General features: G+C 46.8%; 2 protein-coding genes across 2 annotated transcripts in view; one reads left to right on the top strand and one right to left on the bottom strand.

The window, feature by feature from the left end:
• The first annotated feature begins 257 nt into the window (after nt 1–257).
• On the top strand, nt 258–3868 carry NOXO1 (NADPH oxidase organizer 1). The gene is made up of 8 exons (XM_009894950.1): nt 258–304; nt 757–837; nt 951–1026; nt 1526–1706; nt 1961–2151; nt 2435–2548; nt 2830–2947; nt 3214–3868. Exons 1-8 carry the CDS (start codon nt 284–286, stop codon nt 3866–3868), a joined length of 1437 nt encoding a protein of 478 aa, XP_009893252.1. The 5' UTR covers nt 258–283.
• A 1596-nt stretch (nt 3869–5464) lies between these two features.
• Nucleotides 5465–16644, bottom strand: part of TBL3 (transducin (beta)-like 3) — an 11542-nt gene continuing 362 nt past the window's right edge. The window contains exons 2-22 of the mRNA XM_009894938.1: nt 16588–16639; nt 16408–16500; nt 15535–15582; nt 15094–15235; nt 14485–14569; nt 13834–14001; nt 13450–13525; nt 12916–13012; nt 12293–12489; nt 11775–11916; nt 11248–11306; nt 10613–10716; nt 9785–9935; nt 9417–9647; nt 8575–8645; nt 7832–7988; nt 7340–7398; nt 6739–6842; nt 6432–6503; nt 5830–5988; nt 5465–5670 (exon numbers count right to left, since the gene is read on the bottom strand). Of these exons, the coding sequence (XP_009893240.1) occupies nt 5558–5670; nt 5830–5988; nt 6432–6503; nt 6739–6842; nt 7340–7398; nt 7832–7988; nt 8575–8645; nt 9417–9647; nt 9785–9935; nt 10613–10716; nt 11248–11306; nt 11775–11916; nt 12293–12489; nt 12916–13012; nt 13450–13525; nt 13834–14001; nt 14485–14569; nt 15094–15235; nt 15535–15582; nt 16408–16500; nt 16588–16639 (2380 nt within the window). The 3' untranslated portion in view covers nt 5465–5557. The remainder of the gene's footprint in view (nt 5671–5829; nt 5989–6431; nt 6504–6738; nt 6843–7339; nt 7399–7831; nt 7989–8574; nt 8646–9416; nt 9648–9784; nt 9936–10612; nt 10717–11247; nt 11307–11774; nt 11917–12292; nt 12490–12915; nt 13013–13449; nt 13526–13833; nt 14002–14484; nt 14570–15093; nt 15236–15534; nt 15583–16407; nt 16501–16587; nt 16640–16644) is intronic.

Here is a 16644-nt window from a genome sequence, read left to right as displayed (position 1 = left end):
GCTCTCTGAACTATGCCCCTGCCGTCTGCACCTGGGAGGATTTGCGTGTTAAAAGCAGGGGGGCAGGTAAAAGGCACGCGGTAGTTTGCCAAATTACGGAATTTCTGCCAGCGTTACTGGGCGGAGGAGGAAGTGCGGAACGCCTGTGCCGTGCCTCCCGCTCCGGAGTATTTAACCACGGGAGTCGTGCCCGGAGACACATCTCTGCTCTGGAGAAGGAGGAGCAGGCTGGGGGAAGATGAGCTGCAGCAGGTACCCAGTGGATGTAAAGGCTGTAGGCTTGATGCAATGCAGAAAGCAGAAGGTACTTTAATTATTTTTTGCTTTTGTTGGATTTTTTTTTTTTTCTCCTTAAATATTTAAATCAGGAAACTGGAAGGCTTTTTGAGTTACTCGTATAGGGGTATACTTACTCATTTCTACGCAGTGTTGGGATTAGAGCCTTGTGATCTAGGACAGGGGTCTTGGACTTGTTTATTAATGGTCTTAATATCATAAGAAAATGGTTATCCTGGATTCTGCTGTCTTTCTGTTCACAGTGTCATTAATTTCTTCTGGTTTTAACAATGATTACCCATTTGGGGCCCTAAAATTAAGGAAATATTTTTGTAGGTCTCACGTTTTGTTTAATTTTTTGATGTGTCTGTCTTGCAGCCTGAAGACAGAATTAAACCACAGGTCCTGGAAAATACTGATGCTTGAAAGCATCCAATATTGAACACTTAAATTAAAATTCTCTTCCCTTTTATTTTACAGAACTACATGATGTTTGTGTCTTGGTCAGATCAGAACAAAATCCTCATCTACCGGACATTTCAAGACTTTAAGAATCTCCATGTAAGTGAATATTTCCCTGAAAATAGGATTCCCATCAAGGGGAGAGGGGAAGGAGTCCAGCCGTGTGTCAGGGCTGCAAAGCATCACCTTTGTCTCCTCCTCCTCACTTTTAGAAAGAGCTGAAGAGAAAATTCCCCATTGAGAATGGCTCGCTCAGGAGATCTGACCGGACAATACCTCGGTTTAAAGGTAAGGAGAACAAATCCCCGATGGACGAACAAACACGATAGAGCTATTGTGGACAGTTGTAATTAATGACACAGACTTCAATCTCTGAGTCTGACCTTCCTTTGGAACAGCTTAACAGCTCACTCCTGCTCCTGGCATGGTACTGCTGGGTTACATCAATGCACTTGGGTCTATTACCGACTTAAAATAACCCAGAAAGACTTTTTTAATAGGGAGTTGCACTTGGTAAGTTAATATTACACTTTAAATATTGGCCCAGAGCTCCTTGCAACATTTATGCATGAACAAAGATGAATTTTAGATATTAAAAAGTTGTATCAGGAGCTATTAAAAATGACAGGGAGGCAGAGACAACTGCTGTCTCAGCTTCTTACAGTTTGGGCTTGTGTGGGGAAAGGCAGTAGGTGACGGCACGTCCGTGCTCAGGCAAAAGATGCTGCTCTCAAAGCATCCAGATCCATTGTTGTCTTATACCAACTTTGCTTTTGTTATTTTAAAGATGTAAATATGAAGCACAGGAAGAGTGGGAAGCTGAACAGGTGCCTGGAGATACTGAAACTGCTGGAAACTTACTGCCAGGAGCTGCTGAAAACGGATGCTAAGATCTCGCAGGGTGAAGATGTGATTCAGTTTTTCAAGGCACAGACCCAAGACCTAGATCCCTCCTTTCCTGAGAACAGGTGTGAAATTATATTTGTATTTTTTGTTTGTATGTGTCTTCATAAAACAAGAATATTATAGAATACGGATAGATAAGAAACAAGTTACATACCGGGGCAGGGAGGTTCTACTGAATGCTTTGATGTATGTTGATGTTGTTTCTGATGCCTAAGTTTTTCTTAGCCTACTGCATAGATGATTTTACCAAAATTAATACTAAACTCAACCTTCCATGTGAGTTTTCAGTATACTGATATTAAACTTTGCTTTTCAGTGTTGTGATCATGCCATCAGAAATTGGAGGGGGAAAGAAAAACCAGCCACGGCAGCAGCTCTCTATTACACACCCCCAGGCATCCCAGAGCTACAGATGCATCGAAACCTTTGAAACCAAAGACACAAAGAACAAGACTTTCAAAGTCGCCAAGAAGGAAATTGTTGAAGTGTTAATCAAGGACATGACTGGTATGCTTGATAAGGATTCTTCAGTTTTGGGGACGGATGGCTTAGATTGATTCATAGCTTGGTAGATGCCGAATTGGTAGCATCATGGGTACAGTGGGTGTTTGTACGTGTATGTGCTTACCTGGATTTACACGGGAGGAAAGAACCAAGTGTCAGCACAGCATTGGCCAGGCACCAAGCTGCTCTGCAGAATGTCCCTCTCTCGTGGCAGAGCAGCTCCTACCAAGGGATTATGGTCACCAGGCTGTTAAAAAACATATATTTTTTTTTCTGTTTACTGCAGGATGGTGGCTAGTGGAAAACGCAGACAAGCAGATAGCCTGGTTCCCAGCCTCCTACCTGGAAGACATTGATGCCCACAAGGATATCCAGAATGCCTTCAGCTCAAACGAGGAAGGTAAGTCTGCTTCTGGCTCTCTGGGACACGACGTTCCTCTTTCAAAAAATGAGTTTTGTAAAAACCCCACTGCTTTAACTATTGCTTGGAGTCCCTGCCTGGATCTTTGATGCATCTGATCAGCTCTGCCATCAGCTGTGGGTCTCTGAGCAAATCAGCCACCCTCGGGGACACTTGCCCTGCAGCTCTCGCTTGCTCCCCAGGGCTGCTGAGCTGGTTGGTCGCAGGAACGGAGACATTTTCTCTGCAAGGCAAAATCGACCTCCCCCTTCTCTCCACAGGCAGCCTGTACTTTGTTGTGAGGGCCTATGAGTCACAGAAGGCAGACGAGCTCTCGCTGAACAATGGCGTTGTCGTGGAGGTGGTCAAGAAATCTGACGATGGCTGGTGGCTGATCCGGTAAGGAGGCTTTTTCTGAAGCTCTTGTTCCCTGAGAGAACTGGTTACCTGCTGCAGGCACTTCTGGCCTGCTCCTCCCCAAGCGGGGTGCAGAGGAGCTGCCCCTGAGCTGACTGCCCTCAGCTAGGGATGGTTTTCCCCTCCCTCATGCCTCATGTACAGCATTGGGCTGAGTCCTCACCTGCTTCCCCCGGGGGCTCTGCTCCCTCCCCTCTCCCCTGGGAGAAGGGCTCTTTTCAGTGTTGCTTTTCATCCTTCCCCCTCAGATACAACGGCCGTACCGGCTATGTGCCCTCCATGTACCTCCAGCCCTACAAGAATCCTCACCACAAACTCCAGACCATCATAAGCTGCGGGCTCAACGTCTCCACTCCCAACCTCTCCTCCTCTCCGATGACTCCCCAGCCCCAGGGTGAGGCCACGGGACAGCACAGGGTGCAGGCTGGCTCTTCCCTTGACCAGACTGAAGAGGACGTGAGCTCTGTGAGAAGCAGATCAAGGTCTCTGCCCAGAGCCAGCTCCACCCCGGACCTGGAGTCAGACAGCTCATCCCTCAGCTCGGGGAGCGGCAGCGAGCGTGATGGCCGGCTGAGCTGGAAGCCTGAATTGTCAAGATCTCTGCCCGAAGTGGAACAGGCCAGGGGTTCTCCCCTGGGGCATGCCTTGGCCACGCACAGCACCAAGTCTCCGCACCTCACTCACAAGGACAGGAACGATTCTGGCTTTGTGGAGTCATCTGCAGCTGATCTAAGTAACTCCCTCGCTGACCCAGACTTGGGCACTTTTGTCCCCAAGGTGCCTGTGCGCCCCTCAGCCCACGAGATCCTCCAGAGGTGCAGCACCATCACGAAGCGAGCCGTGCAGCAGTCTTCCTCCCGGCCTGCCCTGCAGGCACTGCTCCCTGTCCCGAGTGTGCACTAGTGCTCCTGGGGCAGGCATGGACCCGGCCCTGGGCCAGCACCACCACTGAGAGCCAGGAACCATCCTTGACAATGTCCCACAGGAGCCATGGGCAGTGGTGTGGGGAGCGCCAGGGCTTGGGACTTGTTGTTTTCCAACGACACGGTTAGATCCTGATGGGAACACACAATCAAAGATGGGGTTAGAGGGAAAGGATTTAGCGGTTTAACTTACCAGGGGAGTCATGGCAGCTGCGGATCTGGCAGCTCCTGTGTAAGTCAGCAGTCGCTTCAGATTCCATTAATTCTCCCTCAGGCAGGTATTTATCCTGCAGCGTAGTATGTGAAAATGTCACAACCGTTCTTGCGTTACTCCCCACACCAGGGCTAGGTGGCAGAGTGCTGCAGCCACCCTGGAGAGCAGCGGAGTGACACCCTGACAGTCAGTGACAGGTCCCTTCCAACCCTAACCATTCTGTGATTCTGTGAAATCCAGAGCTACAGTTATTGGTATGGGGTAGTGATGGGATGTTGCAGCTGTGTGAACATCATTTATTTGAACCACCTATTTTATACATATTTTTTAAACTATTTTATTTTTGGTGTTTGTTTAGGGTTTGGGGGGGGGTGTTGTTTTGGGGTTTTTTTTTGTTTTTTTTTTTTTTAATGTTAGATCAACTTGGATAGGGGAGAACTGGCCATCAAATATAGGAGTTGATTGGATCTGCTGAACGGCTGTGAGTCCAAGAAAAACCTGTTGGCTAAGAACCTCATCTCTGACGGTTCCCTACAGAGATGTCTGTGCAGGCTCAGAAACAAAAATGGTTGTAGTACAGTTTGTTTCCCAACTGGGCAAGGGAGCCAGAGCTCATTTTTATGAGCACAATATTCCCCTTTCAAAGGGGTCTGATAGATACAGAAACTCACAGCAATCCTCATCCTAAACTCATTTGCTAGAATTGAGTTAGAAAAATAGTTGTAGGAAAACTTAAAGACTTTTATATAGATTGCTACCTTTAATTTTAGTTATTCTCCCAGGTATCTGTTAATTTTTTTTAAACAAGCTTTTTATCCAACTTGTGGTGTTTATGTTGTTCTAAATTTTATACATTTTTGTTACATTTATTTTAGAGACTAAAATAAAATACACATAAATATGTATGAAGACTGCGTGTTTTTTATACTTCAAAAATTTGCTAGCTGGGGAATTAAAATCGCGCTTATCTCCCTCCCAGGCGCTAACATTCAGGACAGGCACAGGTGAGAGACCTGCCTTGGCCCAGGCTGCAGTTTGCCCAAGCAAAGAAAATATTCCGTGACATATCACTGATGAATACACGCTGCCTATCTGGGCTTTGGGATACAATACGACATTGCCAGTAGTGTCTTCCAACTCCAGAAAGTCTTTAAATTCCCAGTAAAGACCAAATGCTTGTTCAGAGCCAGGTTCTGCCTTTTCTCCAAACTAACTGCCGTTTAAGTGTCTGGACCTGAAAATCCAGGGTGTGAAAACAGAAAGGGAAACCACAGCTTGGCCAAAGAAATGACCCCTTCCCCTCACTGAGCCCCAAGAAGACTGAATGCTGGACTTGTTTTAGAAATTCAAACTTTAAAAATTTATTATAAAATACAGGAATAGTCCAGTTGCCATACCTGGTGGGAAGACGGTTCAGGCTCTCCCCTCCAGAAAGGGCAACTGGTGGGAGGAGGGTCACGAAGTCATGTCCTCCTGCTGGGCTGCATCAGCCAGCCTCATGTTTTGAAACATGAAATCGATGAACATGGAGGCCTGTAGCAATCGGCTCAGTCTCTGAAAATGGCGCTCTGCAAAGAGAGAAATGCAACGATTAGCATCACAGGAGAGAAAGCTCACCAGAATGGAGTGCAAAAATCTCCCTTTTCTTTAGACCAAAGCAAACCGGGAACATTCACAAGACAGGAGGAGACGTCAGGCGCACAGCCCGTCCCTGCAGCGTGACTCACCGGTGTAAGGCAGCAGGGACTCCACAGCAGATTTAATGCCCGAGTACTGCAGGAGGCTGTCCGGTGCTTCGTGCTTCAAGAGGGTTTCAATGACAGCTTGGGCTTCGTGGCAGTTTCGAGAGTTCGTATTCCACGTCACCAAGAACGCTAACACCGCCTCTACGGAGAAAGGACAGTTGCACAGGTCAGCTGTGCTGCGGGTGCTGGCGCGCAGGAAACGCCAAGTTAGACAGCATCTCTTCTGTCTTACAGAGGGGTTCAACTCCCACACACTGCGACCCACGAGCCCAGAGGGGCAGAACAACTATGCGCAGAACTGTTTCTGGAGCTATCTCAGGAACATCCTAACCAAAGGGGTGGTAAGGCCAGGCAAAGCCATGCACACACAGAGCCATTCACACAAGCTCAGCGCAGCTGCTGGTGTGCACCACGCGTAGCACTGTAACAAAGAAGCTGACCTTGGGCACCAGTCCCGCTTCGGCATGGTGGGAGCTCAGTGGTAAACGCTGAGTCTAGGGGGATTCTTCTCCTTTTAATTTCGGTTGAGAGCACAAGCCCCTAACCTGAATGGTTTTACCACTTTAAACCACGTTGCAACAAACCTTTCTGATCCTTCCGCAGCCGAACAATGTTCTCTTCCAAGTGCTTCCTCCCATCAGTTTCCTTGAGGATGGCTGCAGAAAGAGAAATTGAGAGTCCATGCAGGGTCCAGCCCATGCACCTATGAGCTGAGAGCAGGGAGACCATTTGTTATCGGGGGGTGATTTCACTTAGGAAAATGGGAGTCATCAGAGAAAGGGAAAACTGAGACTTTCAGCCAATTAGGCTTTCTAGTCTTCGTCTACCCGGAAGAGATGTTCTGGAAAGCAGAGGACGGAAAAAGGCCTTCAGAGAACAACGTGGACTCACCTTTGACCACCATTAACACTGTGTGTGGACGATCCAGAGAGATTGCCAACCCTAAAGCTTTGAGATATCTTTTCTCATGAAGCAGGTTAGAAAGCTCTTGCTCTCTGGAAAACAAATCAGGGTCAAGAGATTGACACAAATATTTGGTTGGTGGAAAAAAAACGCTATACAGAAAGGAGCAGATTTGGCAATAATAGCGTGCAGAGGTTTAACGCCAAGAAGTTAACACCACTTGCCAATGAATGCCTCAGTGCCCTCATTGTGCAGATAATTACTCTGGCATGTTCAAGGGCTCCCTGAACTACTTAGTGCTGGCTGAAGCAGGAGAAAGTGAAAGTAGGTTTTGGCGGTTTGACTTTGCTTATCTTAGCAGTGCATAAACAAGAAACTAATCAATTGTCAAGCCGACAGTATTATAGCAAGGCTTCGCAGGAACTAAAAATAAACTACAAAGAAGAAGAGACTACTGTGCCTTAACAGCCTCTAAATAGCTAAATGATGTAATATTTGGATTAGATGGAGCTGGATGGCTCTAGGTGGGGACAGTTTCACTGGACAGAGTTTGCCTTTCACAGCTCGTTATTGCACAGGATCAACTTACTTCATAATCTGCTCCTCCTGTTTAGCTTGTGCCTCTTTCTCTTCAATTTCAGTGACATCCTATTAAAAAAAACCCAGAATATAACTTTGTCAAATCTTGCTTTAATACAGATTGATTTTTATTTAGCCATCGGGTGATTAGGAGACCAGTTTTTGTAGCAAGATCTCTAGGTCAAGTAATTTAAGCGTTAAATCCAGCAACTTGCAACTTCCCTCCAAACCACCTTCAGAACACCAGCACTGGGCAGGCTGCTAAGGCCCATCTGCTGTTCTTTTTACATCAACTGGGGAATTATAGTATGGCCAAAAAAAAAAAAAAAACCCACCCCAAACCCCAAGATATGCCTTACAGACGCAATTTCAAAGTGCAGAAAATGAGGAGAGTACATGTCATGTTGGGACAGTGATGAACAAGCCCCTGGGATCCCGAGCTCTCCAACTGCATTCTGATTCCTAACCTAGAGAGGAAACACAGAAAGACGCTGTACTGTACCTTCCACAGCGTGATGCAGGAGTCACTGGATGCTGTCACAACCATATCATCTTGCTTGTTAGAGTGAAGACCCCAGATTTTATCTTCATGACCATCTAATGTTTTCACACACTCATTTGTTTTAATTGTCCAGAGTTTCAAGAGACCATCAGAACCGCTTTTGGAACAGAAAGAAACAACAAATTTCACTCAGAGAATCACTGGATAGATCCATTCTCACTCTGCCCCACCTCAAATATCAGATAAACTTGTCTCATTCCAATGCCTTTCAAACAGGAGCAGAATTAACCAAAAATGTCAAAAGAGCTTGAGAATTCCAAACACGTAGTTGCCAGTACTACCAGCATTCCTTCAGGCGATTCCTTCTTGGGAAATCCTATTACCTATGTTTCCTCATATGCTCTGGTGGTGTTTCCAGGTACCAATAACTGTTTCGCTCTGGCTGCTTCGCCCTCACCAAAGGCAGTAGGGCGAGATGCGCCCTTAGCTCTGCCTAACCATAGCGTACATCGCCAACCCAGCAATTCACAGCAGCTAATTAGAATCCACAGCATAACTAGAGAAGAGGAAGGTAAGTTATCCCCTGCAGAAAGCTTGGCATAAACGTGGCATATTCCTATTGGTCTTTCCAAAACTAAATCCACTGCACAAGGCGCTCTCCTCTTGCAGCTGATATCAGCGAAGAGATTTCTCTTCTGATTAGGTTTGACATCTTCCTCTAAACTCCTGGTGTAGGTACTCACCTGCTGAGCAGTTGTGTTCCTCGGCTTACAAAAATGATCTTCAGGACAGAGGCATCATGACCTTCAAAGGTCTGGAAAACAGCAAGGAAGCTCGGAAGTGTTAGAGTTGTTGCCAGGCCTTTCGAGAGGATAATATTAACTCCTAAAGCTCAAATAGGTAAGTTCCAAAAAGCAGCCTCTATCCTTGGGACTTCTACTGTAGGTGAAAAGGGCAGTAGGAAATTATTTGTCCCCATACCATTTCTTCAAACAACCCGCTTGCTTAAACTTGTTGCTCAAGGTCATATTGCAAATGGTCTGAATGGTGAGGCCAACTGCACAGGCTATCCCCAAAAAAGTCAAATCCCCTGCCACTGCCTGAAGCGCCCATTCAGTGAGGTTACACTGCTGGGCAGAACACGGCACAGAGTACCAATTGTCTCCTCATGGTCTAGTGAGACACTACTGGACTGGAAAGATAGTTCTTTTATGAAGAGCGAGCCTGAAATTTAAACTTGTGTGGTTTTCCTTCATGGCCACAGCTGTGTCAGACAAAGCCAGCTTTCTTTCAATAGCGTGAATGTGCTTTTTCCCTATGATCAACCATGTTGCTCACTGGCTAGCTAGAAAAGCAAGATCACTCGAGTAGTGGGCAGATGCTCTTGCCCTGGAGCTTTGCATGCGGCTTACACATCCAAGATCCTGGAGAATAAGGCTACACCCGGATAGCTCTTCCTTCAGCATGGCCACATTGCTATATTTCAGCTGCACCGACTACCAGATACCTTTTTGAAACAGCCTTAATCAACCCCTGTAGCACACCAGGGTTGCCTGGAGCAAGGGGCAGTCTGAGTTCTCATTACCTTCAGACAGCTGAAGTCCCGAAGACCCCAAAGCTTCAGGGTCCCATCTGCTGAAGAAGTGGCCAAGATCTGATCCACTGGGGAGAACTGCACACACCAGATTCCACGCTTATGTCCGGTGAAGACACCCAGCAAAGAGCAATCAGAACAGGACCACAGCTTGGCCAGCCGATCCTGCGAGCCTGTGGCAATGAGCCTGTCGTTCGGAGAAACTGCCACGCTGTTTATGTCCTAGAGAAGTCACACAAGCACGGAGTGCAAAGCAGTTTAAGTCTTTGCTCTAGCTGTCAGACAGGCAATAGGCGTAGGGTACAACACAGGAAAGAGTTAAGTACTAAAAGCATGTTCTAATGTCAGCGGAGCTTTACCTTGTCATGACCCCTCTCAGTCACTTTTGCGCGAAGGTTTTCTGGACTGGAGATCAAGGCTGCTTTTGCTTTGGAAGTTAGGGATTCTGGGATATTCCAGATCTTGATTGTGCAGTCCTGGCTGCTGGTTACTATGAAGCTTTCTTTCAGTCTAAAAGGAATAAAAATGTCAAGTGTAAGGAAGCAAAAGAGTGGCTTCCCCTGCACAGAAAAAAGGCCTTCTCCTCCCCTACCAGGATCTACACACATTCAGTCACTCTGTTGGGATGTGACACAAAGTGCTTTAATGTTTTTTTCAAGTTGCCTTTCATTTCACTTAGGTCCCTGGGATAGCCTCCAACAATTCAGACATTAGGCAAGAGCACCGCTCGCTCTCTTCGTTTACAGACAAAAGTACGCTGCAGCTCTTGAACAGACAAGCTGGGCTTCCAGACTGTTAGGCACCATGAAGAAAGGAGAAGAGCTGACAAACAGACATGCTATTCAAGCAAACACCTTCACAGACACGTTTCCTTAACTCCCCAACCCTCCTCTCCAGATCACTCAAGCTTTATCTGGCAACTTATCCAGCTGCTGCTCTGTAAGGTAAATGTGAGTTAGATTAACAAAGACATGCAAACTTTACAACTTAAGGATAGACAGCTGTGCATCCAAAAAAAAAAAATAATCATCCTTCCTTCAAACTCAGAGCACCATGACAAGCTGGGACCAAGAATGAGAGACAGCATGGCTCAGAGGCAGGCATCCACCAAAACATTCACCTTGAGGATCAGCAAAGCAGCCATGACTCATGCTTGCAAAGGTAAACCCTCATCTGATTTTTATTACCTTGAGCAAGAGACAGCGCCTACCCCATGCGCGTGACCCAATCCTTGGGCAACACAGATCACCCTTCCATCTTTGGTCATCCGCCAGACTCGAATGCTTTTGTCCTGTAATGGGAAAGGACATAAACTGATGTGTTTTTTTTGACAAGTGATCAGTTCCCCACACACTCACCACATCCACGAGCCTGACTGACTATTCAATTCTCAAGCTTCAACCTTTGCCTGCATTCGTTGGTGAGGGCACACACAGCCAGACACGGTGCGCTGCAGCCTGGGATTCCAGCACGGAGGTCTATTTCTGGCTGTATCAGGGCAGTTGGCACCTTTTCTTCCAGCACAGTTTTTAAGCACAGCTCCCCATCAGTCTCACACTAACGACATCTCTGAACTCTTATGCAAGAGCAAGACGCTTGGAGAATGAAACATCTCCTTTCAGGCTAATAAAATACAATCAATCACATTTCCCCGGGGACAACATTAAAAACAGATAGTGGAAGAACTTTATACTTGGGGGATGTAGCAGACAGGAATTCTGTCTGAACTGAAGCCCTTTCTGCATCACCAAAAAGAATACAAGCCTGCCCACAAAGATCACTAGAAACAAACAGTTTCATTAAATGAAGAAAGCTAACACACCTTAGCACAGCTGACAAACATCAGGCCTTTTCTGAAGACATCCAAAGCGAGAATTGTTTCTAAACAGAAGAAGAAAAATCAGCTGGATGCAAAGTACTACTGAAATCAGACAACAGAAATACATGGATTAATGAGTCCACTGCTTACTGACTGAGGGACAGGTTTGGGACACTGGGGAACATACCTACACTCACTGCAGTGACTGGCTGCTTACAGCATTGGTGCAAGTCTGTGACTTGCAGCCACAAAACTGCATTCAGAGCTCACACTCAGCTACCAATTTAAATTGATCTCACTGTTTGTGAAAGGGACTGAACTGACAGACCTGGAAAAAGTAAATGAGGGTTTGCAACATCAGGACAGCAAAATATATACTTTCTCCACACAACTCCAAAACTTGTTGCGATGCTGTTCCACAGAGAATTCAAGGACTTCAGTCTCCACATAAGAGTTGTGAGAGAAGCCAGATAGAGAAATACTTTCACATCTCCCTCCCACCCACCCACGTCAGAGCTGACCACACACACCTGTGTGACCGTAGAGGATCTGGCAGTGTGATGTTGCCAGTTCAAACACTTTCAGCTGAGGGCTGTTAGTAGCCACAACAATGTGAGAATCACCAGGTCCAAGGAATTTCACATCCAGAACCTCATCGTTGTAACCTGCAAGCTGAAGATGGCAAAACAGAAACAGTTTAACAGGGAGAAGTCAGCTGGTTAGAGAAGTACTGAATGGCACCACGCTCAGTGAGGCCGCATTACTGTTACCTTTCATGTAATACTGCATTTAAAAACCTTAGATGTAAGCTGGAGCACGGGACGGATTTTTGGCTAAGCCTGTTCTGCTTTCTTTTTCTATGTTTGTGTCTGTGCAATATTCCTCCAAACAACCTCACCAGTGAAACTGGCTTTCTGGCTTGTAACCAAGGACCAGTTCAAGAGCAGGCAGGAGAGGAGGGCACCCTTGGACAAAGCTTTCACCAGGAACAGAGCTGATCCTAAAGTATGGATAAAGGAAGAGGAAAGGGGAGGCTGAGGGCTGTTACCTGTTTCCTGAGCTGAAGAGTTTGAGCATCATATAAAACAATGTTGTGTTCAACGGACACTGTGACAATCTCATTTCTCGCAGGCACAAGCATGCACTGGGTGAGGCTGCGCTCGCTGGCCTCCTCCTTCGACTCAAAGGGCACAGACTGGGTGTACACACAAGCAGCTGTGGCAACTTCCCAAACTTTCAGGACGCCTAACAAAAATGATGATATAAATGATCTGTCAGAGCCACTGTTTTAGACAGCAATTAGCCAAAGAATAAAACAACAAACCCTGGCCTTGCCTACTGGAAAAAGCTAGACAGCTTTAAGGCAAGACTGAAGAGATCCAATCACAGAGGCAGGAGGGGCCACAAAGTTTTTCTTCTCCAGTCCAAATCAAACTTTTTTGCAGTTTGAAGACATACATAGTTAAAGCTCCACAGCGCGCCTGATCAATCCTGCTCATCCCCTACGGTCAGAGGAACTCAGAATCAGGCTCTGCTCTCCAGCCCTCGGAGTTCAGTCCAAGGCTTCTGCCACACAAAAACCAACCATCCCAGGAACAATGGCAATGCGTTGTCTTAAGTACAGCCCTTCCTCAGCCTCCAAATCTGGCAGCACCGTGCCAGGACACTCACCTTTGCTGCCAGCTGTGACGAAGTGCAACCCTTGTTTCTTCACACCCAGTTGAGAGAAATCTCCCTTTTCAGGTAACAGGATGGCAGCTTCCACGCTCTGCAAGAGGGTTGGCCAAACAGCAGCTGAGTGCAAGGGACCGGAATCCCATTTCAGCGACCAGCTTTCCAGGGCCAACAGGCACACACACTCACGCACACCCCACACTCCAATGCCCCAGACTGCACGGCTACCAAGGACAGGCAGGCAGACACAACGTGAGAACATTTTTTTTCCATGACTGCCCTTCCTTCCTTCTCCAGGACTGGGGCACTAGAGGCATATATTTCCTCAAACTGCCCAGACGTTACCACACCAGGCAAGGAGAGAAAGAAAATAAACAGCTTTAGACACAGAATTTTAAGGCCTCTGGAAAGTAAAAGGAAGAAAAACCTGATTTCACGATATATAAGAATATAAAGAGGGAGAGGTACCATACAAACTGTGACATAGAAACGACAAAGGATCTCCAAGGAATAAATGAAATGCAATTTCACCTCATAGACAGGGACGGTTCGTTTACTTTCTCTGGTTTTCAGGTCCCACACCATGCAGATTTTATCACGGCCAGAACTGCAAGTTAAAAGAACAGTTCCAGTGTTAAATCGATTCAACTCAGGCTCTGAGTGTGAATTTGGAATTGTGGGAAGAGGCCCATGTGAAAGAAGGCATCAGCCTTCCATGTGACAGCATGATATATTGCCAGAAACACAAGTATTGAGACCCTCAGACACTCGCTTGTATAGTCAAAGCAGACACTGAACACTTGTAGCAGTCATTCCCCTCACAGGACAACCTTCCCAGACTCTACAGAAAGCCCCAGTCTCTGGCAGGAGGCAGGGTGAAGGGGAGAGAAAGGCTAAGCCTCTGCAAGGTTTTACCTAATGAGTGTGTTTCCATCTGCAAACGCCAGTGAGGTGACAGCACTGAAGTGGCCGTCCAGCATAGCAACACACTTGCTGGAATTCAGGTCCCAGATGCGGATTTTGTAGTCAATTGAGGAGGAGAAGAGTTGCAAACGGGAGATATCAGGGTGGAATTCAACAAGGCTAGACAGAAGGAGATGCACTTGAACAGGACAGGAATAGACTATCTGGCATGCATACATTAGCCCAACATTTAAATAAATACACATTCTACACAAAGAGTTCAACAGATCAATTGCCATGAATTTGTAAGAGGACTGTCTTTGTAGGACTTCATTCCTCTGCCACCCACCAGAAAAAGTTACAACTGATCTTTGCCAGTCTTTCCATGTTCTTGAAGTACATCAGTTAGTAAGCACTGATATTCCATTTAGAGCCCAGCCCAAACCACGACACAAATTTATTCATCAAAGTCTTTCCTCTCTGGGCTAAAGTCGGTCATAGCCCTGCTTCTTCACTAGACATTTCAAAAATCAGGAAACAGAAGAGCCCAGAACCTGCTCAGAATGGGCCTTTACATTCCATTAACTGAAGACATTTCACATCAGTCCCTGTGTCCAAGCATCACACTAACGCCAGTGACTGGCAAATATGACTCGTCCTTACTGTACAACTCCTGAAGATCCTTTTAGGTTGTGTGTGCAGTACTGTTTGATCATATCCCAGATCTTAATGGTGCTGTCACAGCCACCTGGGAAAAGAAGGGCATATAAGAACGAACTACAGGGGAGAGAGACACCAGGTGGCCAACATATCAGCAACTGTAAAATTTCATGGGTTGCAAAGGCAGCACAAAGAAAAATGAATCTGAGAACAACCACCCACACCAAGAGAAGCTAACAGAGCACCTTACAGAGAGCTGGGCAAAACCTGACTGCTCACAGACAAGAACCCTGAAGTACAATTAAGTTACAGGTCATGTCTGTCCTCCCCCATCTCCAAGAGCCCCAGTTCTACGCTAGGATAACTACACCACCCTGTTGCATAGATGCCTGATTTTTAATCACTATTTTACTAAGCCTATTTTAGACAGAACATTGAAAGGATCCCTTGTTATTTGTCAAGATGCCACTTCTATCTAAGTAAAACCTCTTCTGATTGTGTCTGAATTCAGGAGATCACTACCTCAAGCTGTGTCCATCCATCTGAGCTAAATTATTCAAAAGCAGAAGGGCCACTCGATACTCCCATCGTGTGACACAAACAGGGTTGTACCTGTGGCTAACAATGTTGAAGTAGAGTCAAAGGCCATGCTAGCAACTGGTGCTATGTGCACAGCTTTCCACGTGCGAACGCACTTGTTCTCTCGCCAGTTCCACTGCTTCAGCAACAGGGCTCGGCTCCCTGTCACCAGGATCTATGCAAGAGTAAGGGGAAGGACACACCGTTAGCTACCAATTAGATTTCAATTTCTTTCAGTGGCCACACGCAAAGCGCAGAAATGACAGTTGCCATGAAACTCTTGAAGCTCAGTCTCTCAACATTCCTCTGCCGGACTTGAACCCAGAAGGAGGGACAGAGGGAAGTGCCCGAGACGATTCCGCAGAGATGTCTGGAAATGCAGGGCGCTTCCAGGCACAGCAGCCTTCAGTGTTCACTGGCTTTTACCAGGAGGCCATCAGGAGCAGCACAGAAAACCACAAAGCAAACACATACCTCATCATCAGGGCTAAGAACAAATGAACTGATATCCTCTTCATCATCCTATAAAAATGAAAGGAAAAAACCCAATTAATCCCTCTGTAGAGTGGCGTGCTCTCAGAGCACCCTTCTCTATGTGCTTCTGCAGACACTGAGTGCACCCAGCAGCTCCCAGCTGCGCTCAGGGACAACACAAATAACATCAGTCTGTATTTAGAGCAATTCCCATCCTCTCCTCGCTCTTCGGGGAGCTTTAGAATAACATTTGGTGAAAACGTTTGGCAGAAAAATACCCCAGGAGCCTTGGAAAACCCTCGATGGTTTCACCACAGAATCTCCTAGATTGGAAAAGACGTGTAAGATCATCTAGTCCAATCATTAACCTAACACTGACAAGCCCATCAGTCAGCAGACACTGGATCTCATAGAATGGTTTGGGTTAGAAGGGACCTTAAAGATCATCTAGTTCCAACCCCCCTGCCATGGGCATTGACACCTTCCACTAGGGCAGGTTGTGAACACCTCCAGGGATGCGCTATCTACCACCTCTCTGGGCAACCTCTTCCAGTGTCTCACCACTCTCAGAATGAAAAATTTCTTCCTGATATCTCATCTAAATCTCCCCTCTTCCAGTTTGAAGCCATTACCCCTCATTCTATCACTACATGCCCTCGTAAAAAGTCCCTCCCCAGCTTTCCTGTAGCTCCTTTAGGCACTGGAAGGGGCTATAATGCCTCCCCGGAGCCTTCTCTTCTCCAGCCTGAACCCCCCCAACTCTCTCAGCCTCTCCTCCCAGCAGAGGGGCTCCAGCCCCCGCAGCATCTTCGTGGCCTCCTCTGGCCCCGGTCCAAGTCCTTCTTGTGCTGAGGACAAGCACAATCTCCTCACCTGCTGGAGGCTGTGGAGGGCTCCCGTTTCTACGTCGATGATGTTCAGCTTGCTCCCACAGGGGCAGAACATGAACTTTCCATCCCTGTTTACCTGGAGAAACGGGAACGGAAACCAGGAACGTTACGAACCCGGGAGAGGGGTATTGACGCCCAAACCTGCCCCTCACTGCCTCAGTACCTGGACTCGTCCTCCTTTGTAGAAAGGCTCGATTTTCCTCGACACGGCGTAGCTGGA

The sequence above is a fragment of the Charadrius vociferus genome, unplaced genomic scaffold (genome assembly GCF_000708025.1).
Source record: "Charadrius vociferus isolate BGI_N301 unplaced genomic scaffold, ASM70802v2 scaffold600, whole genome shotgun sequence".
NCBI classification, from domain to species: domain Eukaryota; kingdom Metazoa; phylum Chordata; class Aves; order Charadriiformes; family Charadriidae; genus Charadrius; species Charadrius vociferus.
This window is presented reverse-complemented; position numbering and strand designations above follow the sequence as displayed.

Excerpts from the sequence above, each read along its gene's own strand:
- NOXO1 (XM_009894950.1), top strand. The coding sequence starts at position 284 with ATGCAATGCAGAAAGCAGAAG. Across the intron at positions 838-950 it reads AAGACTTTAAGAATCTCCAT|AAAGAGCTGAAGAGAAAATT; the intron begins GTAAGTGAATAT and ends CCTCACTTTTAG. Across the intron at positions 1,707-1,960 it reads CCCTCCTTTCCTGAGAACAG|TGTTGTGATCATGCCATCAG; the intron begins GTGTGAAATTAT and ends TTTGCTTTTCAG.